General features: G+C 49.9%; 1 protein-coding gene across 2 annotated transcripts in view; it reads left to right on the plus strand.

Annotated features, from left to right (window-relative positions):
* The window catches only part of USP9X (ubiquitin specific peptidase 9 X-linked), a 1605828-nt gene that overhangs the window by 835359 nt on the left and 746413 nt on the right, over window positions 1-24056 (plus strand). For both annotated transcript variants that reach the window (XM_085622934.1, XM_085622935.1), the window contains exon 24: window positions 36-161. In XM_085622934.1, the coding sequence (XP_085479060.1) occupies window positions 36-161 (126 nt within the window). The remainder of the gene's footprint in view (window positions 1-35; window positions 162-24056) is intronic.

The following is a 24056-nucleotide window of genomic DNA, read 5'->3' on the forward strand; positions in this document are numbered from 1 at the left end:
TATTTCGTTTACCTAATGAAGGCAGTCTATTCCAGATAAATCAAGCAACTCACGATCAAGCAGTGGTGCTTCAAAATGCCCTCCAGAACATTCCAAATCCAACATCAGAATGTATGTTAAGAAATGTTGCTATACGGTTAGCACAGCAAATATCGGATGAGGTAAGGAACATTCTGAATCACAAGCCTTTTACAATTTTTTGCGACCATTGTAGCAGTACAGTCTTTGACTTGTTTTCATTGTATTTTCAATGGAGGTATGTTGACAATGCTGCTGAGTTACTTTAAATTGCATCTCATTTTAAATGCCATCTTTTTGGAACCCTTTCTCTGTCCATCAGCAATCTTACAAAAATGAACTAGACACTATTCTACTAGCCAACTGCTTCAACAGGACATGATCATTCTTATTACTCAAAAAGAAGGCACAATAGCATCAAGATTTAAGTCTTACTACTTCGACGTTGTTGTCGACTCTGCAGGCGATCGAGGCCTTCAAGAGGCCTTGCTACAAATCTTTAGGGTGCTTCTGGCTCCCTCTGGCGTGCTTTCAGTCCCCACGGAATTGCAAGGGCCTCCAATTGGGTAACCTCTGGCAGGTCCTTAGCTGGCGCCATCTGTCCCTCTGGGACCGGATACAAGGCCTGTCTAAACTCTGGTACAGACTTCCACTTTGGCCCCGAGATCTATGCTAGTACTGATTCCACTGGCACAGGTTGATGATCCAGTGCTGATGTTCAGACACCGAACCACCAACAGCCAGAGTTCAACCACTGGTGAGCTACGGAGTTTCAAAAGTGCAACCAGTTGTAATGCAGCTTGGCTCTACCACTGTGCCTTTTTCACGTCATAGCTATAAGCAGAGGATTTATTTTCTTTTGGTTTCTGACTGAGCCTGTGCCAGAGCAAGTTGTGCCTTTATTAACTAAATGCCAGTCGGCTTCACGACTTGCCACATGGGCCACCGAAGGATGAAAGTGCATCATTTGCAGTAGTGGTTCAGAGGGCAGCTTACGTATTGACATTACAACTGCCCTCCTGAGACTAGGACAAATGTGACCGAAATTGTTCAGCCTGGTTGTTGGAAATTGCATTTATGTAGGGTTATTGCCAAGTTTGTTGTGCTTCTTCCTCCTATTTTTCCTGACCTGTTTTTGTTGGCTTTAGGACTCTGGACACTTTACCACTGCTAGTCAGTGCTAAAGTGCAGATGCTCTGTGTGAATTGTTATTATAATTGGTTATCCATGATTGGCATATTTGATTTACTGGTAAGTCCCTAGTAAAGTGCACTGAGTGTGCCAGGGCTTGTAATTGAAATGCTACTAGTGGGCTTTCAGCACTGGTTGTGCCACCCACATGAGTAGCCCTCAGGTAGGCCCAAGGTACCCCCATGGGCAGGGTGCATTGTAGGTAAAAGGTCGGGCATGTGCTGGTGTGTTTATGTCCTGATAGTGAAATGCTGCCATTTTCATTCTTCTCTGTTGAAGGGCTATCTGTCCTAAAGGGCTGACTTGGGAGTTACTTTGTAACACCTTACAAGTATAGCTTTCCATTGGGACCAGATCTAGAAATGGCGTTTAGGGTCTCGGAACTCAGAATTTATTTACACATCTTTTCTGATGGATACATCTGCCAGTGGATTCCTCACTTTGTGAATATCCCCTGCGCCAGCAACATTCGGAAACTTTTATAGCTCGCCACGCTGACGAGGACAACATCACAGAAGCATGGCTCCGCTGACGTCACTGGATCCATAAGAGGGCCTCGTCGGCGTGATGACGTCAGTTCCCTTTTTTCTGCGCCGTTGACGCTAACGGTTTTCTGGGACTCTCCGTAGCTTTTGCTGGTTACTTTGTGTTTCTGTTGGCGTTTCTGCTTTCTTCTTGCTTATTTTTCAAGATGTCGACGAAGAAGTCAGGGTTCAAGCCCTGTAGAGAGTGTGGTAAACACATGTCCATTACGGATCCACACGAGGATTGTTTCTGGTGCCTGTCGGATCACGACGTAGAGGGATGCTCTTGCTGCCGCAAGATGAATCCAAAGGCCTTAAAGGAAAGAGAAGCTAAGCTATTTATAGCAAAAAGGAGAAGAGAGGTCGAAGGCGTTCAAGATCAAGGTCCAGGTCGAGGTCGGGCTCAAAGTCTACGTCGGGTCGTGCTTCGAAGTCGAAGAAACATAAAAAGAAGAAGAGGCACGGCTCTCGACACCGTTCAGATAAGGAGATGGCTCCGAGGTAGACTTCAACTGCTCCTCGACGTCGTAGGTTCTAGGTTTCTCCCTCTTCTTCTGTGTCAAATACAGCTTCTCCTGTTTGCCCGACTTCGCCTGCAGCTTCTCCAGAGCGTTCTCTGGCTCCATCACCGACGCCGAGGCATTCTCCGGCTCTGGTGGAAGAGACTCTGGCTCCTGATGAGTCTTCGGCTCCATTGGCTCCACTGTTTGCGCCGATTGGCCCGAGTCCAGTAATGCCTCAATCTGAGCCTTACCCCCACTTTCCTGGCCCGGGACAAGACCCATTGCATTATTTAAATGCTATGTATGTCGTCTTTTCGAGAGCGATGTTCCCCTCTGGGGCACCTTCGGGTCCCATGGGTCCAATGGCCTTTAATCTGTGGGTCCCTCAGGCCTACGCTCAGGCTCCATTTATGCCATTCTTTCCAACGACGCCGTCTTGGCATTTCCCGGCGCCGAGGACGTCGACACCGCTCCCTTTTTCACCGGCTCCAGCTCGACCTCGTTCGACTCCGGCTGCTCCTCCGGATCAGTGTTCGACGCCGGCTCCGTCGGAGTCGTGTGCGGCGCCGCCGACGCCGGTTCTGTGGATTAGGTCCAGGCGAGAAGCACAGAGAATTTTGGAGGAGCAGAGGTACCAGGTGGAAGAAATGGAAGAGGGTGAGCTTATGGAGTCAGATGACTTGTTTGAGGAACTAAAAGAGGCAAGTGGCCTTGATTTGTCACCGGAATGGGAGCTTACTCCTCCTACTGATGCTCCCTCTAAGGATGTGGCTCCTTACCACATGGTCATAAGGAAAGCAGCGGAGCTTTTGGACTTACAGCTCCCAACTGCTGAATTTAAACCCAACATCCTTACTGAGGTTCTTCATTCTCCCTCCACCGTGGTAGAGCCTTTACTTCCATTTAATGATGCCATCACTGAGCCAGTCATGGAGGTTTGGCGTAAGCCCTTTTCGGCTCCGGCAGTATCTAAGTCTGTTGCTAGGAGGTAGAGGGGGGCTCCAGGAGTTCCGGACTTTCTTACATCCCATCCTTCTCCTGAAAGTCTGGTGGTTCAGGCTGCCTGTTCAAAGAAGTCTTCTGGGACTTTTCCACAGGTTCCTAGTAATAGGGAGTCGAAAAAGCTCGACAAATCGGCCAAGAAGGTGTTCTCCTCGGCGAGTATGGCCTTAAAGTCAAAACCATCAAAAGGACTTGCCTTTTGATGGTTCTGGGCTATTCAGGAAGAAAGCGGATGCAGCCTTGGAAAGGTTCAAGGACAGCAAGGCCACGGCCAAATCTCTGGGCCTGCAGGCACAGCCTAGAGGTTCCTCTTTATAGGAGGTACAGAGGGTTTGGGAGGTCATCCTTTCGGACCTTCAGGCAGCCTCAGCAGGAGCAACAGCAGCAGCAAAATACCCTGTATAAGAGCTACAGGGGCAGGAACCGAGGCCATGCTCGAGGTAGTCAGCTCTCCTCCTCCTCCTCCTCCTCCTCCTCCTATTCCCTCCCTCCTACCACTGCAAAGCAGCCCTAGATCCAACATTCTGGATCATGTTGGTCCTGTGGGGGGTTGGCTTACCCATTTTCTACAAGATTGGGAATTGATCACTATAGACCTTTGGGTTGTAGATCTTGTAGAAAATGGGTATGCTCTTCCCTTTCGGGAATTCCCTCCGAATTACCCTCCTTGCCAAGGTGCTTGCTCGGAGGACCACCTTCTTCTCCTGCAGGAGGAAGTCCTTACATTACTAAAGAAAGGTGCGATAGAGGTGGTTCCAGAGCAGGAGAGGGGTCAGGGATGCTACTCCCGGTATTTCCTGATTCCGAAGAAGGATGGTAGGCTACGTCCAAACCTGGACCTCAGGAACTTGAACCTTTTTCTAAAGCAGGAGAAGTTCAAGATGCTCACCCTTGCTCAGGTTCTTCAAGCGCTGCAACAGGCCCTTGCTCAGGTTCTTCAAGCGCTGCAACAGGAGGACTGGATGGTGTTGATTGACTTGCAGTATGCGTATTTTCACATCCCCATCCTGAAGTCGCACAGGAAGTATCTCCGTTTTACGGCAGGGTCGCAACATTATCAGTTTGCAGTCCTCCCGTTTGGTCTTACTACTGCACCTCGAGTCTTCACCAAGGTGTTGACAGTGGTGGCAGCCCATCTCAGAAGGTCGCGGATTCCAGTTTTCCCCTATCTGGACGACTGGCTGATCAAAGCAGAGTCGCCAGAGAAGGTGCTTCATCATCTGCAGGTTACAACTCAGCTGTTGTACAAATTGGGTTTCTCGATAAACGTGCCCAAATCTCACCTGGTGCCTGTAGGAGAGTAGGGTCTGCTTTCTATGTTCACCCCCACTTTTTGCTTTTGCTTCACTGGTTTTCGACTTGGATGTGGCTGTGGGCCTGCTAATCAGACCCACAGCCCAGCTGTTCTCTCTCTAAATTCACACTATGTACTTTAGGTACATAACCCAATTGGTAAGGATCACCCTCTAGGGCCCTGTACAGTGTACCTTAGGTACCCAGGGCATGGGTGTACCCTAGGCCTACCAGGGGCTGCAGCATGTATTATGCCACCCCTGGCCTGGCCTTCCATTTTGACACAACTGGCTGATCACTCAGCTGGGGCAAGGTCGTGTAATCACCCCTTGCTTAGGTATAGTATTCCTATATGTACCTCATATATAGACACATGGGTAACCTTTCAGTCACTCCTATGGCAGGCCTTAACAATCCTGAAGGCAGAGTGCTTGGTAACATGTGAGATGGTGCTCTAGCATGAGCTGAGCCTGTCTGCAGCTTTCGGAACCATGTCCTTATAGCTGTTCTATGATATCGCCTACCATATACTCTTAAAGTGCCTTATAATCCTCGCGGTTATGGTAACTATGGTTTGGCTTTATCAAAACATGTCATGTAAGGTGTCTAACACTTTGGAATACTACCCCCACACCGTTTCTGGCGATGAGGATAGTATTCCCCCCTTCTAGAAGGAGAAGACATGTTGAAGACCTTCTACCCGGTTAAAGTTAACCAGAGCCCCAGCATCACAAAATGGATGCTGCTGCCACAGACACTACTCTGACCTCCTGCTGCTGGAAGTCCTTCCAGCGAGGGAGGCTTGGACAATAGGTTTCCTGCCTTGGGAGGTGCTAGCACCACCCTAGACAGGACTTAGTGTATCGGGGCAGGGAGGGATGAAAGAACCGAGACACTGCCTGGGGCACACAAGGTGTCCCATGCATAGTCCGGTTCAAACCGGTGCTGGGGCACTCCAGCCCCAGTCCTGGCGAGAAACTGGACAAAGGGAAGGGGGTGTAACCACCCCCCTCCCTGGTCCCACCCATAGGAGGGACCTAGCAGGTAACCCAGCCCCCCAGATTAGTATAAGAGTGGGAGCTGAGTCCCTAGGACTTTGGATTATCCTGAAAACTGCAACTTGAACAGAAACTCTGGACCTTCGACATTCGACTACGGAAGAAGACTGAAGAATCTCCCTTGTGGCCAAGGAGTGGCCACCCTGTGCAAACAGGCACCAACAAGCGACCTGCCGTTTGCTTTGCCCAAGTTCTACGAGGAACCGACTGCAGAGCCCGACCAGCGCCTTGACTTCCAGACTTCTCCGACCCCTGATCCACATCCACAACAAAGCTGAGATCCGTGGAGGCGACGAGAGACATGGGACCGGCTACCTGGGAAAATTGGCTACTAGCTTCCAGCGCAGCTTCTGAGGCATCCTCGAAGTTGTGCTCTGGGGATTGAGAAGCCCCAACCCCGAGCACCATCTGCACCGAAGATCAGCCCTCCACACTCCACGAGTTCTGCGTGGGGCCCTTCTGCATTTTCCTGCTCAATGCGTCTGTCCGGTTGCTTGCCCGTTGGCTAGTAACCTCAGTGACGACGAACCCTTGACTTTCCACCGCTGGTTTGGCTCCTCCAGACTAGCCCTTGCTTCCCTGTGAAAGAGAAGCACCTCAGGCCTTCCTGGTCTGCAACAGAAGCGAATCCTTCATCCTGCGTGGGTTGCGCTTGCCAAGGCTTGTTGGGTCCGAACTCGACGACGACGCCAACAGCAAGAGCCCTCGTGGGACAGCTCGCCTCCTGGTTCTGGTCGTCCTTGACGCCTCCTGGTACCCGTGGCTGCTGCGACAAGCTTCACCTCTTCACCTGCATCTTCACGACATCGCCTGGTTCCTTCCCGGCTCCTGGCTGGTGACCTAGACTCTGTCCCTTCTGCTTGCAGGTACCCTCCTTCGTGATTCCAACCTTGGAATCCACCGGACAATCTTCACTGACTGCCTGTCAGCACCTTTTCTTCAGGCATCCATAGGAGTCGACGACGAAACCCGACGCAAGTTCACACCTATGCACCCGCAGCCCGTGGGCTAGGTAAACCAAGTACTCCGGTGCTCACAAGGGTATTGACTATCCTAGGATCTAGTTTCCAAGTCTCTAACTCCTAGCTCTTTCCGAAGTGTCCTAAAACTCTTTATTTCTAAACCTCACTATGTCGACTTTAAAGCATTACGCGTGAGTGTTTCCACTCTGCACCTGAATCCCTTGGGCCTCCCACTGCCTAGCAACTGGTAGTATAGTGTAGCCCCAGCGATTCCCTAGGCCTAACCTGTGTTTGTGACAGTGGTCCTTATTCCACTTACTTAGTATATGGTTTGCGTGGCCCCTAGGGCCTAACTGTATTACTTACCTGTGTGACTTATGTATGCTTAAATAAGACTGTGTTGTACTTACCTCGAATCTCATAAAGAGTGCTGAGGGTATTTTTACTAGAATAAATACATCCTATTTTTATAGATATATTGTGAGACTCCCCTCACAATACTGATCAAGATGAGTCAGCAGGGACCTCAGAAGATGAGGTAGACAGCCAGGTCCAAGTTAGGAGACTTAGCCAGGCTGACTTAAGCCTACATGGGAGTCAGAATTGGGTTCCCCCATTCAGACCCTCAAGTGGACTTAACCAGAGAAGCAGGAGAGGAAGATCCCCTTCCAGGGAATCTATCCACTCCCATGTCTCTAATAGCTCCAATTCCTCTTCTCATAGGGGAATGACTTCTCCACAGAGAAAAGCGTATCAGACCAGAATGAGGGAAGTCAATCTGAGGATTGAAAGGGAAGAACTTGCCCTTGCCAAAGAGAGACTTGCTCTGGCCAGAGAGAAAAAGTTAAGTGGGTTAGGACCCACTGGTGGCAGCACTATCCCTAAAGATAGAGACAGGACCTATGACAATAGAAACCTGAGCAAGATTGTCCCTCACTACAAGTGAGGGGATGACATCCACAAATGGATAACTGCTTTGGAGAGGGCTTGCAAAGTACAGCAGGTACCCCAAAGTCAGTGGGCAGCTATCTTGTGGCTCTCCTTCTCTGAGAAAGGTAGAGACAAGCTCCTCACAGTTAGTGATGAGGATGCTGATAATTACACTGTCCTGAAGAGTGCTCTGATTGATGGGTTTGGCCTAACCACTGAACAATACAGGTTGTTGTTCAGGGATACCCAGAAGACACAGACTCAGGACTGGACTGACTTTGTAGATTGTGCCACTAAGGCTTTGGAAGGCTGGTTATTGGGTAGTAAGGTTAAGGACTATACAGGATTGTATAATTTGATCATGAGAGAGCAAATCCTTAACAACTGTCAAAACCAGCTGCTGCATCAACACTTGATTGACTCTGACCTAACTTCTCCCCAAGAATTGGGAAAGAAGGCAGATAGGTGGGTCAGGACTAGAGTTAAGCAGAAAAACCAGAACCAGGGCGGTGATCAGAAAAAGGCAGACCAGAAGGGTAATGAGCAGAAATCAAAAGAACAGAAGTCTTCACCATGCCCCCAAAAGGCTCAGGGGGAGAGTGGTCCCAAAAAGGATAAAAAGAAAGATGGCTAAAAGAAACCTTGGTGTAACTATTGTAAGTCCAATTCCCATTGGTTTAGTGAATGCACCAAAAAGGACAAGCCCCCAGCCACCATTGCCCCTAAGGCAACTGTACCGCCTAGTCCAGCTGTAAGTGGTGGTTCCCAGCAAAAGGGTGTAATAGGGTTAACCCTGGCAACTGAAGTGGATTCTGGCCTAGTCAGAATACCCCCTCAGGCTGTTCTGATCTGTAATGGGGACATAGCTTTGTCCTCTACTGTGGGTCCCAGTAACCTGGGCAAGTACAGACAGACTCCTTTAATCAACAATAGAATGGCTCAGGCCTACAGGGACACAGGTGCGAGTGTCACAATGGTGACACCTGCCTTTGTGGACCCTGGACAGATCATGCTAGGTGAGAATTACCTAGTGACCAACGCTAGCAATGCCACTACCTCCCATAGTGTGGCAATTGTTAACTTCTCCTGGGGAGGGGTAACTGGCCTCAAGAAAGTTGTGGTGAGTTCAGATCTTCCTGTAGAGTGTCTGTTGGGAAATGACCTTGAAACTTCGGTGTGGGCTGAAGTGGAGTATAGGACCCATGCGGAAATGCTGGGAATAGATGCACATGTCCTTGCTGTGACTAGGTCACAGGCCAAAAAGTGCAACACTGAACAAGTGCTGGATCCTGGGACAATGGACCAGACACAACCCAAGAGAAAGAGCAGTAGGGTTAAGGCTGTGCCTTCCCCCCTGCTTCAGGTAGAGAATCAGCCCTCACAGGAGGATGATTCTGAGGGCCCTGAAGGAACTGTCCTAGAAGAACTGGAACCTGACCAGGTTGAGTTTCTAGGGACAGGGGGACCTTCAAGGGCAGATCTGAGGCAGGCACAATTAGACTGTCCTTCTCTTGAACCCCTCAGACAGCAGGCTGCGGCTGAGGCTGCAGGGAATGCTCAAGGTACCCATAGAGTGTATTGGGATGAAGGGCTGCTGTACTCAGAGGCTAGAGACCCCAAGCCTGGTGCGTCCAGGAGGTTGGTCATACCATTGCGTTTCAGCGGCTTCCTTCTTACCTTGGCCCATGATATTCCCCTTGCAGGACACTTAGGCCAGAATAAGACTTGGGACAGACTTGTCCCTCACTTTCACTGGCCCCATATGTCAGAAGATACCAAGGAGTCTTGTTGCTCCTGTGTCACCTGCCAAGCCAGAGGCAAATCAGGGGGCACCACAAAGGCCCCCCTCATACCACTACCTGTGGTGGGGGTTCCCTTTGAGAGAGTGGGGATAGACATTGTAGGACCAATGGACCCCCAAACAGCATCTGGGCACAGATTCATACTGGTGATAGTGGACCATGCCACCAGGTACCCAGAAGCTATACCCCTGAGGACCACAACAGCTCCTGTTGTGGCAAGGGCCCTACTTGGAGTATTCTCCAGAGTGGGTTTTCCAAAGGAGGTTGTCTCTGACAGAGGTGCCAACTTCATGTCAGGATATTTGACTGCAATGTGGAAGGAGTGTGGTGTAAACTACAAATTCACTACCCCCTATCACCCACAATGCAATGGGCTTGTGGAAAGGTTCAACAAGACCCTAAAAGGGATGATAAAAGGTTTACCAGACAAGCTTAGGCGAAGAAGGGACATCCTTTTACCCTGCCTTCTGTTTGCTTACAGAGTGGTCCCACAAAAGGGGGTTGGCTACAGCCCTTTTGAGCTTTTGTTTGGGCATCCTGTAAGGGGACCCCTGTGTCTAGTAAGGGAAGGATGGGAGAGACCTCTCAGACAACCCAAACTGGATATAGTGGATTATGCCTCCCTGCATTGCGCTAAAAACTCGTGTGTGTAGTCACGCAGCGTGGGACGCTGCGCTGGCGAAGCCCGGGCCAAGGGTGGGCCCGTTCTAGCCTGTTACAGACCGTTTAAGACCGGACCGGGCCTTTTCTCTTGGTTGCTCGTACGTTTATAGTTCCGCCTGTTCAGAGATTGTTACCCCGGGGTTTATTTATTTATTACATGTATATAGAAAATGTCGACTAGGGAGACTAGAAGTAAAGCTCTCTCGTCTAGTGTATCAATGTCGGGCACCTTGGATTGTTGTTTGCTTAGAGCCAACTCTCTAATTTCTAATGAGATAACTATTCTGGAGAGGCGGCTCTCGCAAGGCATTGACAATGTGAAAAGATCGTCACTTGGTCACATAGCTAATGCAAGAACACCTGATAGGCACAACATGCTTTCTGAGCCTGCATTGCTTAGTGACCGTTTAGAGGCAAATACCCCTTCAGTCCCCGGGTGCCCCTCTGGTGAAAATATTGTACCCTCCTTGTCCTTTAATAGCCCTAACTCTCTTCCTGTATCTAATCAAATGCTTGACGGAGGACCTGAATCCAGCCGTAAGCGTTTAAGAGCCAATAGGGAGGGGGCTGTGCCTAAAAGAAAAAGGGGACCACTTGCTGAGGGAAGTAAAAAACGAAGGGCACTCTTGGCTACATCTCGTCTAGACTCCTCTCGAGGGGTTAATTCTAATGTGATTTCTTCTGCACCAAATGACCCTGCATCTCTACCGGTCTGTGATTCCACTCAGACCGCCCTGGTAGATCATTCTCCTACCATGATCAACAGTGGTAATACCCAGGTAAGGGCTGATCCTCAAATGTATGATTTTGAGGGTCTTCTGAAATCTTTTTTGAACCCCCTTCTTGCCAGACTTGACCAAATAGATTCTAGGCTGGCAAATATGGAAAGGGCTATTGAGCCTAGGTCCGAACACCAATGTATTCCATCAATTACGGGAAGGGGGAGGGTTGACACTGTATTATCTGAGCGTTTACCCAATCTCATCCTCCCACCAGTTGTTCCAAATCCGGCAAATCCCCCTCTTCATTTACAGGCTGCTGCAACAGTGAGTAAGCTTCCTGTCCCCTCCTCCCTTAGCGAGGTCGTGGACAAGCCCGTCTTGGGCTTAGAGCAAGAAACTCAGGAGGCCAATAGCCTTTAGGAACAAATACTAAATCTCCCTCCGGAAACAGCGCCATTGGTTGTTGTTCTAGCGGGAGTTCCCAAACTTACTAAAGCAAAAGAAGAAACATTCGCGTCACTTAAGAATAAAGTAGTAAGTTGGTTAAATAAGCATAGACCTCTCCTCCAAAATTCTCTGGTGAAATTTTGATGGTTAGAAGGGTGCATTGGGTGGGATCATCAAAGAAAAGTATTAGTTGAGATTGTGTTGTTGTAAACCTAAGGGATGCTGGAGCAGTCTCCTTTATTCTGAGCTGCCTCCACACAGAGGAAGAATCCTTGATTCGAACTCTGCCACTGGCTTTCTTCTATCCACCACTTAGTAGCCATCATGCTGAGGTCCAGGAATCAGGGTGGACGAGGGTGGGCCATAGAAGTCGTTTTAGAGGGCCTATGAGTATTGATCACCCCCTAAGCACCACTATGTACCTGAGGGATTATAACAGGTTCAGATGTTTGAGTGAGATAGATTGACTAACTACTAATTCTAATTCAGTGGGTCAGTCGTTTGTTCCTGCTAGGGATAGGATGAAAATCTCTTGCATCGAACCCAGAACTACAGTAGTGACCAAGGATGGTTCAGAGGGGTTGGCTGTAGCCAAAAGTATAATATCTAGACCTTCCCTTGTTAATTTACCCCTAGCTGAACTGATCATGACTAATGCGAACGGCTCGCGGGTCGCAAACCAAATAACTAGCGAAGATATTGTGGACCCAATTTTGGAAGTCCATCTTCCCTTGCACAGTTGAAAATGATATCTTGGAATATAGCTGGCATTCGCAATAAACTAATGTGCCCCGAGTGGGGCCAGTTTATAGACAAGAATGATATATGCCTCTTTCAAGAAACCTGGGCAAGGGATGTACACTATCGGAGTTGTTTTGCCTCATTTTCGATCCCAGCTAGGTGGGGTGGGCGGGGCTGACCATCTGGGGGCTTGACTATTTGGGTCCGTACTCCTCTCGGTTGCCAGGCGACTGTTGTGGACACGGCATCCCCTGATGTGCAGTGTGTGATTTTAGTATGGCCAAATGATGTGCGGCTTACTTTGATCAATGTCTATTCCAGACCGGTTAACATTACAGCGGAGTTGAATACCATTGACCAGCTTTCTATATTTTTAAATACTATCCCCCAGGTCCCTACCGTCCTAATAGGGGGAGATTTCAACTGTCATTTTGAGCCCCTCCCGGGTTTGATAGATGATGATATCCAGGAGGAGGATGATTATTGGACAATACCCCCAGTTGTGGGTAGTTCACCCAGGTCATGGACGCCTTTGGTTGTCCAGATCACGGCCCTAACTTTAAAATATTCAATTAGGGCATGTAATGGTCGTACCAAATCAGATGTCCCTGCCAAGTGTACTTTTAATAAACCCGGTAAAGAGTCTATGTTGGACTATATATTTGTCGAGACCCGTGCGTGGGATAAGGTGTTGGATTTTAGGGTTCTACCAAGGGAAGACAGCGACCATAATCCATTGATCCTCCAGTTCCTATTTCCGGGGATTTGTACTACCCCAGGTACTGAAATGAAGGATTCTGATACTGGTTACCATCTATCCAGTAACAGACGTAGGGTGAAGTGGGAAAAATTAGTTAACCTCCCCGGTGCAATCCCTGAACTATATGGGAAGGTAATTCTGCTATTGGAAGCTGTAGGTTCCCTACCGTTGCATGCTCCCACTTCTGAAACGTATAAAAATTTTGAGGACTTAAATTTGGAGTTAAACACCATTTTGGCCAATGTGTTAAATCCTTTAGCGCCTAAAGAAAGCAAGAGTCGTACCATATAAACTTGGTACAACACTGCTTGCAGGAAAGTAAAAACGCAACTCCTCGAAGCTGTTAAGTCTAATAACAATAAGGCCTTAATTAGACAGAAACGCTGGGAATATAAACAATTAATTGCCCATGCTAAGTCAGAATGGGACAGTGATAATTGGGATAAATTAATCGAGGCACTTAAAAAAAAAAGATCCCCGTAAGTTCTGGCAAATTCTTAATACGGGTTCATTTGAACCTTTATCAGCGATAGTTCCTAACATCGCTGCCAGTGTTTGGGAAGGCCACTTCTCTTCCCTCTATGCTAGTGATCTTCCCACTAACGTTCCGGCTGAGGGGGAAAATTTGATCAAACTTACTACTTATCAATATGGAGATGATTTTGGGGAACATGAAGTTTCTGATATATTATCTAGTCACCCTGCTGGCAAAGCGCCGGGCCTGGACAAACTTCCTGGCGATCTCTTTAAGAATGAACCGCTGGTCTGGGCCCCTTACTTAACGGCGCTATTTAATGCCATCCAGAAGGGTATGGCAATTCCCAGCACTTGGCTTGGAGCCGAGATAGTTGCAGTTTACAAAAAAGGCTCCTCCCGGCTAATTACAGGCCTATTGGTCTTATAGACGTTCCCCAAAATTTTTTTGCAAGATTGATTCTAGAGCGTCTTAGAGACTGGATGGAGGAGTTCTCCATCCTTAGTCCCTATCAGGCAGGGTTTAGAAAAATGTTTCAACCATGGATCAAATTTTTCGCCTTACGATGCTACACTGGAAGACCTTAAAGGTGGAGGGTGGTTCGTTATACACTGTGTTCGTGGATTTGCGTGCGGCTTTTGATCTGGTTCCCAGATCAAAATTGTGGTCTGTTTTATCAAAGTTGGGTGTCCCTGACTCTTTTTATTGAACATGGTAATTCGCCTTCACAGGGGAAATTTTGCACAAGTTAGGTGTGGGAAGAATGGGGCCTTATCATCTAGATTTGTCGTTGACAAAGGAGTCAGACAGGGTTGTGTTTTGGCTCCTACCCTTTTCTGTCTCTACGTCAATGGAGCCTTCTCATATCTAAATAAGGTTATTAACAGCGATGCCCCTAAACTCGCCGGTAATAGGGTTCCAGCGATAATGTTCGCAGACGATACTCTATTGCTTTCTAAATCCCCTTTAGGTTTGCAGCGGGTTTTGGACGGCTTTGAGCTATTTTGTTTGGAGCAGGGCTTAGAAATTAATACCCTTAAAACTAAATGTATGATTTTTAATCCTCCAACCATGACGCGCCCAAATCCGTCTATGGGTGGGATCACTTTGGAAAGGGTTCATACCTTTGACTATTTGGGGCTTACCCTAAACGAAAGAATGACCTGGGCTCCACATCAAACTAAGGCCCAGCTGAAATTAGTTCAAGCAACTGCGGGGATATTGAAATTTTTTAACACATCATGTGCAAAACCGATTGGCCCACCTCTCGGAATATATAAACTGCAGACACGTGGCCGTGTAGTATATGGAGCTGAACTCTGGGGGACCAAATGCTGTTCAGAGATTCCATCTATAGAATCCAAGTTCTTAAGGTAATTGTTAGCCCAAAAGTACGCCCCTACTTCCACTAAGACTTGATCTGGGTCTTCGTCCCATTGATGAAGTTCTCTGTCTTAAACCTCTAATCTTTTGGCAGAGGATCTGGACTACTCCAGAGCTCCAGGTGTACAGAAAAGAATTAACGTAAGTTCTGAGTTTACCTAGTGTAGGGAAACATCCTTGGCTTAGTTATGTGAAGAAGGAACTAGGCATATTAGGCTTCTCAGAGCTGTGGTCAGACCCGGCGACAACTTGTTTTAGTGTTTCTCGAAAGCATCTTACTAATTCTTACTACGAGTCTAAAATAGCAGAATCTATTTCTAAATCTCAATCTTTTATTTTAATACAAACTTTCTTAATAGGTAAAGACTTCTACTACTTTGAGGAGGCTTTGAGCGAGATTAGACCTCATTTTACAAGAAAACTTTATCTGCAGTGGAGATACGGTACACTTCCCATTAGAGCTTTTACTAGCAAATGGTCACTGCTTTCCCCTCGAAATGGTCCTAGCTGTGATGCAGAGCAGGAAACTGATTTACATATACTATTTTTCTGCCCTGCCTATAAAAAGACTAGGAACTATTGGATTGTCCCTGTTTGCAAGAACCTGGGGTTTACACAATGTATGTCAGCTTACAGGGTGCTTAAAACAGACCTATCTAGGCAAATAGTATTTGCAGTATCATCATTTCTTGCAACTATGTGGAGGAAAAGAAGACTTAGTGTGCCCTTATCCTGAAGTTTTATGTACTTGGTCTTACTCATTAAATGGCCTGGTATCGGCTTTTTAAGTCCAAAGCCTCTATGTAGGTACCTTAAACTTCCTACTAATACTGGGATGATGTATAAGTACTGGTTTTTCCCCGCTGCTAAAATCTTAGTAGTTATTGTTTGTCATGGTGATGTATTTTTAAATTCCAACTTTATATTAATTTTTCTGAATGTTACTGATCTTTTGTATTTTTAAACTGTATGAACTTTTATGACTATTTGTTGGAATAAAGATTGAGAAGAAGATATAGTGGATTATGCACTTGGCCTCCGCTCCAGGATGGCAGAGTATATGAAGAAGGCTTCTAAAAACCTTGAGGCAAGCCTAGAACTCCAAAAAGCTTGGCATGACCAAAAGGCTGTGCTGACACTGTACCAGCCAGGACGGAAAGTGTGGGTGTTGGAGCCAGTGGCCCCAGCAGCACTCCAGGACAAATGGTCTGGACCCCACACTATTGAACAAAAAGGAGAAGTCACCTACTTGGTGGACCTTGGGACTCCCAGAAGCCCCCACAGGGTGCTTCATGGCAACAGGTTAAAGACATATGTTGACAGGGCAGACATGGGCTTACTCATGGCTACAGATGAGGGGCAGGAGGAAGAGCGTGACCCTCTCCCAGACCTGCTGACTCAGAACCCTGATGATGGTTCAGTTGATGGTGTGGTCTTTTCTGACAGCCTCACTAACTATCAGCAACAGGACTGCAGACAAGTTCTACAGGCATATGTTCTCTCTGACCCCAAGTCAGACAAACTGGTGCACCCATGAGGTGGACACTGGTGACAGTCTGCCTGCGAAGAGTAAAATCTACAGGCAACTTGACCATGTCAGGGACTGCATAAAAGTTGAGGTACAAAAGATGTTGGAGCTGGGAGTCATTGAACCTTCAGAGAGCCCTTGGGCTAGTCCTGTAATTCTTGTGCCAAAACCTCACACCCAAGATGGTAAGAGAGAGATGAGGTTTTGCGTGGATTACAGAGGTCTCAATGCTGTCACTAGGACAGATGCCTACCCAATACCTAGGGCAGTTGAGCTCATTGACAGATTGGCAGCTGCCAAGTTTTTGAGTACATTTGACCTGACAGCTGGCTACTGGCAGATCAGACTAGCTGAGAGTGCATAAGCCAAAACTGCTTTCTCGACCCCTGGAGGACATTACCAATTTGTGGTCATGCCCTTTGGTTTGAAGAATGCACCTGCCACTTTCCAAAGGCTGGTGAATCAAGTCCTTGCAGGCCTGGATGACTACTGTGCAGCTTATCTTGATATTGCTGTCTTTAGCTCCACCTGGGAGGATCACCTGGTCCACCTGAGGAATGTTTTAGAGGCCCTGCAAAAGGCAGGCCTCACTATCAAGGCCACTAAGTGCCAGATAGGGCAGAGCAAGGTTGTGTACTTGGGCCACCTAGTAGGTGGGGTCAGGTTCAACCACTGGAGAGCAAGATCCAGACCATAAAGGACTGGACTCCTCCAATTACCCAGACTCAGGTCAGAGCTTTCTTGGGCCTGACTGGGTACTACAGAAAGTTTAAGAACTATGGGTTCATTGTGACACCATTTAATGACGACCTCTAAGAAGATGCCAAAGAAAGTTCAGTGGACAGTAATCTGTCAGAAGGCATTTGATGACCTGAAGCAGGTCATGTGCACTGCACCTATTCTGAAAAGTCCAGACTACTCCAAAGAGTTCATTGTCCAGACAGATGCTTCTGAGTTGGGTGTGGGAGCTGTTCTTTCACAACTGAATATAGATGGTCAAGACCAGCCCATTGCTTTTATTAGTAGAAGGCTGACCCCTAGAGAGAAACGTTGGTCAGCTATTGAGAGGGAGGCCTTTGCTGTGGTTTGGGCCCTGAAGAAGCTGAGGCCATACCTGTTTGGCACTCACTTCAAGATTCAGACAGACCATAAGCCCCTCTTGTGGCTAAATCAGATGAAGGGTGAAAATCACAAACTTTTTAGGTGGTCCATTTCCCTACAGGGGATGGACTTCACAGTGGAACATAGACCTGGGACTGACCACGCCAATGCAGATGGACTCTCCAGATATTTCCACTTAGAACATGAAGACTCAACTGGTCAAGGTTAGTTTAATGTCCCTAAGTTTGGGGGGGGGGGGGGTTGTGTAGGAGAGTAGGGTCTGCTTTCTATGTTCACCCCCACTTTTTGCTTTTGCTTCACTGGTTTTCGACTTAGAACAGCTGGGCTGTGGGTCTGATTAGCAGGCCCACAGCCCAGCTGTTCTCTCTCTAAATTCACACTATGTAATTTAGGTACATAACCCAATTGGTAAGGATCACCCTCTAGGGCCCTGTACAGTGTACCTTAGGTACCCAGGGCATGGGTGTACCCTAGGCCTACCAGGGGCTGCAGCATGTATTATGCCACCCCTGGCTGGCCTCCCATCATGACACAACTGGCTGATCACTCAGCTGGGGCAAGGTCGTGTAATCACCCCTTGCTTAGGTATAGTTTTCCTATATCTACCTCATATATAGACACATGGGGTAACCTTTCAGTCACTCCTATGGCAGGCCTTAACAATCCTGAAGGCAGAGTGCTTGATAACATGTAAGATGGTGCTCTAGCATGAGTTGAGCCTGTCTGCAGCTTTCGGAACCATGTCCTTATAGCTTTTCTATGATATTGCCTACCATATACTCTTAAAGTGCCTTATAATCCTCGCGATTATGGTAACTATGGTTTGGCTTCATCAAAACATGTCGTGTAAGGTGTCTAACACTTTGGAATACTACCCCCACACCGTTTCTGGTAATGAGGATAGTATTCCCCCCTTCTAGAGGGAGAAGACATGTTGAAGACCTACTACCCGGTTAAAGTTAACCAGAGCGCCAGCATCACAAAATGGATGCTGCTGCCACAAACACAAGTCTGACCTCCTGCTGCTGGGAGTCCTTCCAGCGAGGGAGGCTTGGACAATAGGTTTCCTGCCTTGGGAGGTGCTAGCACCACCCTAGACAGGGCTTAGTGTATTGGGGCAGGGAGGGATGAAAGAAACGAGACACTGCCTGGGGCACACAAGGTGTCCCATGCATAGTCCGGTTCAAACCGGTGCTGGGGCACTCCAGCCCCAGTCCTGGCGCGAAACTGGACAAAGGGAAGGGGGTGTAACTACCCCCCTCCCTGGTCCCACCCATAGGAGGGACCTAGCAGGTAACCCAGCCCCTCAGATTAGTATAAGAGTGGGAGCTGAGTCCCTAGGACTTTGGTTTATCCTGAAAACTGCAACTTGAACAGAAACTCTGGACCTTCGACATTCGACTACGGAAGAAGACTGAAGAATCTCCCTTGTGGCCAAGGAGTGGCCACCCTGTGCAAACAGGCACCAACAAGCGACCTGCCGTTTGCTTTGCCCAAGTTCTACGAGGAACCGACTGCAAAGCCCAACCAGCGCCTTGACTTCCTGACTTCTCCGACCCTGATCCACATCCACAGCAAAGCTGAGATCCGTGGATGCGACGAGAGACATGGGACTGGCTACCTGGGAAAATTGGCTACTAGCTTCCAGCGCAGCTTCTGAGGCATCCTCAAAGTTGTGCTCTGGGGATTGAGAAGCCCCAACCCCGAGCACCATCTGCACCGAAGATCAGCCCTCCACACTCTACGAGTTCTGCGTGGGGCCCTTCTGAATTTTCCTGCTCGACGCGTTTGTCCGGTTGCTTGCCCGTTGGCTAGTAACCTCAGTGACGATGAACCCTTGACTTTCCACCGCTGGTTTGGCTCCTCCAGACTGGCCCTTGCTTTCCTGTGAAAGAGAAGCACCTCAGGCCTTCCTGGTCTGCAACAGAAGCGAATCCTTCATCCTGCGTGGATTGCGCTTGCCAAGGCTTGTTGGGTCCGAACTCGACGACGCCAACAGCAAGAGCCCTCGTGGGACAGCTCGCCTCCTGGTTCTGGTCGTCCTAGACACCTCCTGGTACCCGTGGCTGCTGCCACAAGCTTCACCTCTTCAACTGCATCTTCACGACATCGCCTGGTTCCTTCCTGGCTCCTGGCTGGTGACCTAGACTCTGTCCCTTCTGCTTGCAGGTACCCTCCTTCGTGATTACAACCTTGGAATCCACCGGACACTCTTCACTGACTGCCTGTCAGCACCTTTTCTTCAGGCATCCATAGGAGTCGACGACGAAACCCGACGCAAGTTCACACCTATGCACCCGCAGGCTGTGGGCTAGGTAAACCGAGGACTCTGGTGCTCACAAGGGTATTGACTATCCTAGGGTCTAGTTTCCAAGTCTCTAACTCCTAGCTCTTTCCGAAGTGTCCTAAAACTCTTTATTTCTAAACATCACTATTTCTATCGACTTTAACGCATTACGCGTGAGTGTTTCCACCCTGCACCTGAATCCCGTGGGCCTCCCACTGCCTAGCAACTGGTAGTATAGTGTAGCCCCAGCGATGGCCTAGGCCTAACCTGTGTTCGTGACAGTGGTCCTTATACCACTTACTTAGTATATGGTTTGCGTGGCCCCTAGGGCCTAACTGTATTACTTACCTGTGTGACTTATGTATGCTCTGCGTCTCTGGTCCTGGGTTCAGTATCATCAGATTTGTCTGATGGCAAATCATCTGGCTGGAGTTCTGAACGTACGTGCAGACAGTTCCAGTCGCCTGTTCTCTGCCGACCACGAGTGGAGGCTCCATCTGGAGGTGGTTCGGCCCGTCTTTTGGACGTGGTAAACTCCTCGGGTGGACCTGTTTGCCACTCACGAGAACGCTCACTGCCTGTCATTCTGCAGTCTCCAGTATGCGATGCAGGGAGCTTTGGGGGACGCGTTTCGGTTAAGATGGAACTCACATCTCCTTTACGCGTTTCCTCCCATACCCTTGATTCCTCGGGTTCTGAGGCAGATTCGCCAAGACCGGGCCCAAGTCATATTGATCGCCCCAGATTGGCCAAGAAGGGTGTGGTATACAGATCTTCTCCACCTCTCCTCGTGCCCTCCGTCTCCCTCTCAGGGCAGACCTCCTCTCACAGTCGGAGGGCCAGGTTCTACACCCCCACCTCCAGAGCTTACACCTTCATGCCTGGAGATTGAACGGGGCAACCTGAATTATTTTTCTCTCCCGCCTGACGTGGTAGACGTAATTTTGTCTGCCAGGCGACATTCTAAAAAGTCTATCAATTCCTGTAGATGGTCTAAATTTGTCCTTTGGTGCGGAGAGAAGTCTATTGACCCTTTGAGGGCTCTTTTATCCAACATCCTTCAGTTTGCTCTCTCTCTTGCTCAGCAAGGGTTTGCTGTAGCTAGTGTGAAGGGTTATTTATCAGCTTTGTCTGCTTTCCTTTGTTTGCCGGATCAGCCGTCCTTGTTTAAATCACCCATTGTATTACGGTTCATTAAGGGCCTGACCAACACATTTCCGCCCACTCCATTTATTGTGCCTCAATGGGACTAAAATCTTGTCTTAACTTACTTGATGGGCTCTCCCATTGAGCCCTTGCACAAGTGTCCCATAAGGCTGTTGTCTTTCAAATCAGTTTTTCTCATTGCCATTACCTTGGCAAGGAAGCTAAGTGAGATTCAAGTTCTGAGTTTGAAACCCCCCATCCTTGACCATTCATGCTGAAAGAATGGTACTCAGGACCAGGACTGCTTTTCTGCCTAAGGTGGTAACTCCTTTCCATCTGGGGCAGTCCATTACCCTTCCTTCCTACTATCCTCCCCCTCACCCTTCCAAGGAGGAGGAGCGGCTTCACCGCTTGGACCCTAAGAGGGCGGTGAGCTTTTACCTCGATAGGACTAAAGATTTTCGAGTGGATGACCAGCTCTTCGTGGGCTTTGTTGGCTGCAGGAAATGCAGAGCGGTGCACAAGCGCACACTTTCCAGATGGATTATATTGTGCATCAAGATATGTTACTCTTTGGCCGGTAAGGAACCTCCAGAGGGTATAAGGGCTCATTCTACCAGGGCAAAGTCTTCTACATCTGCCTTATCTAGAGGTGTTCCTGTGGAGGACATTTGTAGGGCGGCAATTTGGGCCTCCCTCCACACTCTGGCAAAGCATTACTGCTTGGATTCCGAGGTGAGGAGGGACGGTCACTTTGCTCGTTTCGTCCATCAGGACTTTTAGGTATAGAAGGATGGACACCCTCGTCCGGGAGTGCGGCTGCTGTGGGAATCTTTTCACAAGGTGAGGAATCTACTGGCAGATGTATCCATCAGAAGAACAAGTTACTTACCTTCGGTAACGCTTTTTCTGGTGGATACAGTATCTGCCTGTGGATTCCTCACTGACCGACCCGCCTCCCCGTTGTCCACCCTTGTATACCTACAATAGTGATAATGTGACAAGATTTGTCCATTGCTGTCAAAGGAAGTGTTATTTCTTTTGCTTTCCTGCATTGGCTTCACATTGTGTGTGTTGGTTTATATATCTGAAAGAAACACGTTAGTTAGATTCCTCACCTTAGAATATCCCCAGGCGTCAGACTGGATCCGGAAGATTTTTCGTCAGCAATACCCCTTGCGCGTCGCTAGGCGTCGTCTGCGGCTCCGCGTCCGTCGTCGGCGTCGTGCGCTGGAATGACGTCGTCGGAGTACTTAGACGCCGCCCTCGCGCACTGACGTCAGTTCTTCTTTTTTCCGCGCCAGTAAGCGCAGATCCGGGAGAGCTACCCCTTTTAGTCACTTTTTGACTAACTTTTTACGATCCTTTTTGATCTTGTCTCGACTCCGGTGCCGGTAGGATGCCTGGTTTTAAAGCCTGTGCTGACTGTAGCCGCCTGATGTCGGTTACGGACCATCACCGCCGGTGCCTTTACTGCTTGGGCCTCGACCACGACGTGGCGTCGTGTTCGGACTGCAAGGCCCTGACCTCGAAGGCTAGACGGGAGCGGTCCCGTAAGCTTCTCGAGCTTCGCCACTCGGCTCCGCGCCCCTCTCGATCCCGTTCCAGGAGGAGGTCCAAGGATCGGTCGCGGAGCTGCAGCCGACGTCCTCATCGATCGTCGGGATCCAAGTCTTCGGGTAAGTCGAAGCACTCCAAGAAGTCCAAGAGGCGACACCGCTCTTCGGACTCCCCTCGCCGGTCGCGCGACTCGGCCGAGGGTCAGGGTGGTTCCACCCCCGCGGCTCCGGCAGTGCCGCAGGCGCCGCGCAAGTCCCCATACCCACCGGTCCCTGGGGTCGGCGGAGGTCAGTGCCTTCCTCTCGGCCATGAGGAACCTGGCCCCGCCGTCGACGCCCGCTGGCGTGCCTTCGGGCCCCGCGGACCCGACTGGGCAACCTTGCCTACCGGCGGCTCCGGTGCCGTCGCCGGCTCCGGCCTCGATGCCGCAACTGCCCGAGGGACCCGTTCCCGAGTCCACGCCGACGCCGGTCGACCTCGTCACGCCTCCTCCGCTGGCGTCGACACCGGTACCACCTCCGACGCCGACTCCGCTCGGCGTCGAGCCGCAGTTCATCCCCGCTGCGGGCCCGGCGCCGCTATGGCGTCGATGGACGCCGTGTTCGGCGCCGCTGGAGACACATTATGTCTATCGTCCGGCTCCGATCCTTCCTCCTGCATACCAGGAATCGGATGATGGGGGCGAATGGGAGGGGTCCGAGGATCCTATGGCCGTTCAGGCTCAACTGTCACAGGACGGGGCAGATGAACTGGGGGAGGCCAGTGGTCTGGATACCTCTCCAGACACTGGATTCATCTCTCCTCCGACTGTGGCTTCGGAGGAGGGTGCTGCTTTCTCTGTGGTGCTGCGCAAGGCGGCCGCAGCCCTTGGGCTCGAGCTACCTGCCGTGGCGGTAAGGACTAACGTCCTCACTGAGGTGCTTCAGTCTGCAGCAAGCTCCACTGAGCCTCTGCTGCAATTCAATGAGGCCCTCATTGACGTTCTGCAGGGCACCTGGTCCAAGCCCTCCACAGTTCCTCCTGTGGACCGGAACGTCGCCAGGCGCCACCGCCCTGCTCCGGGCGACCCCAGTTTTCTGTCCCAACACCCTACCCCCGAGAGCCTGGTTATCGAGGCCTCTACCTCCCAATCCTCCTTCCCGACCGCTCCGCCGGACCGGGATTCCAAGAGACTGGAACAGTTCGGCAAAAAGCTGTTCTCCTCCCTTAGTTTGGGTCTGCGGTCTTTGAACGCCGCCTGTCTCTTGGACCGTTATTCCCACTCTCTGTGGGATACGGTGGAGGACGTGCTGCCCCTGTGTCCGGAGGAGGTCCAGACACGACTTACCCAGGCTCTGGCCGATGGGAGGGATGCAGCGCGACATGCTATCCGATGTGGGATTGACACTACGGACTCGCTGGGTAGGGCGATTTCTACCTCAGTGGCGCTTAGACGTCACGCCTGGCTGTGGTCCACGTCCTTTTCTGGCGATGTCCAGAGCACCCTCATGGACATGCCCTTTGATGGCACTCGCCTTTTCGGCGAGAAAGCGGACAGTGCGCTGAATCGCTTTAAGGACTCCCGGGCTACGGCCAAGTCCTTGGGCCTCTCGGCCCCGCGGTCGCAAACTTCCGCTTTTCGCCCCTTTCGTGGCCAAGGAAGGGGTGCCTCCTCACGTACGCCTAGCCACCAGCCGCAGAACCAACCTGCGCGCGGTCGCGGACGTGGTTTCCGCCGAGGCGGTTCTGGAGGACGACGAGGTCAGCCCACATCCACCCCGGCAGCATCCGCCTCAAAGCCTTCCTAGTCCGAGCTTTCAGGCCCATTCCACGCCAGTTAGCGGCAGGTGGGTGCTGCAAATCGTCCGAAGGGGCTACTCCCTCCGCTTCGAGACAACCCCTCCAGCCATGCCACCGCAGCACCACCGTATCTCAGGGGATCATTTGAATCTTCTCCACG

The sequence above is a fragment of the Triturus cristatus genome, chromosome 8 (assembly GCF_964204655.1).
Source record: "Triturus cristatus chromosome 8, aTriCri1.1, whole genome shotgun sequence".
Classification (NCBI taxonomy): Eukaryota; Metazoa; Chordata; class Amphibia; order Caudata; family Salamandridae; genus Triturus; species Triturus cristatus.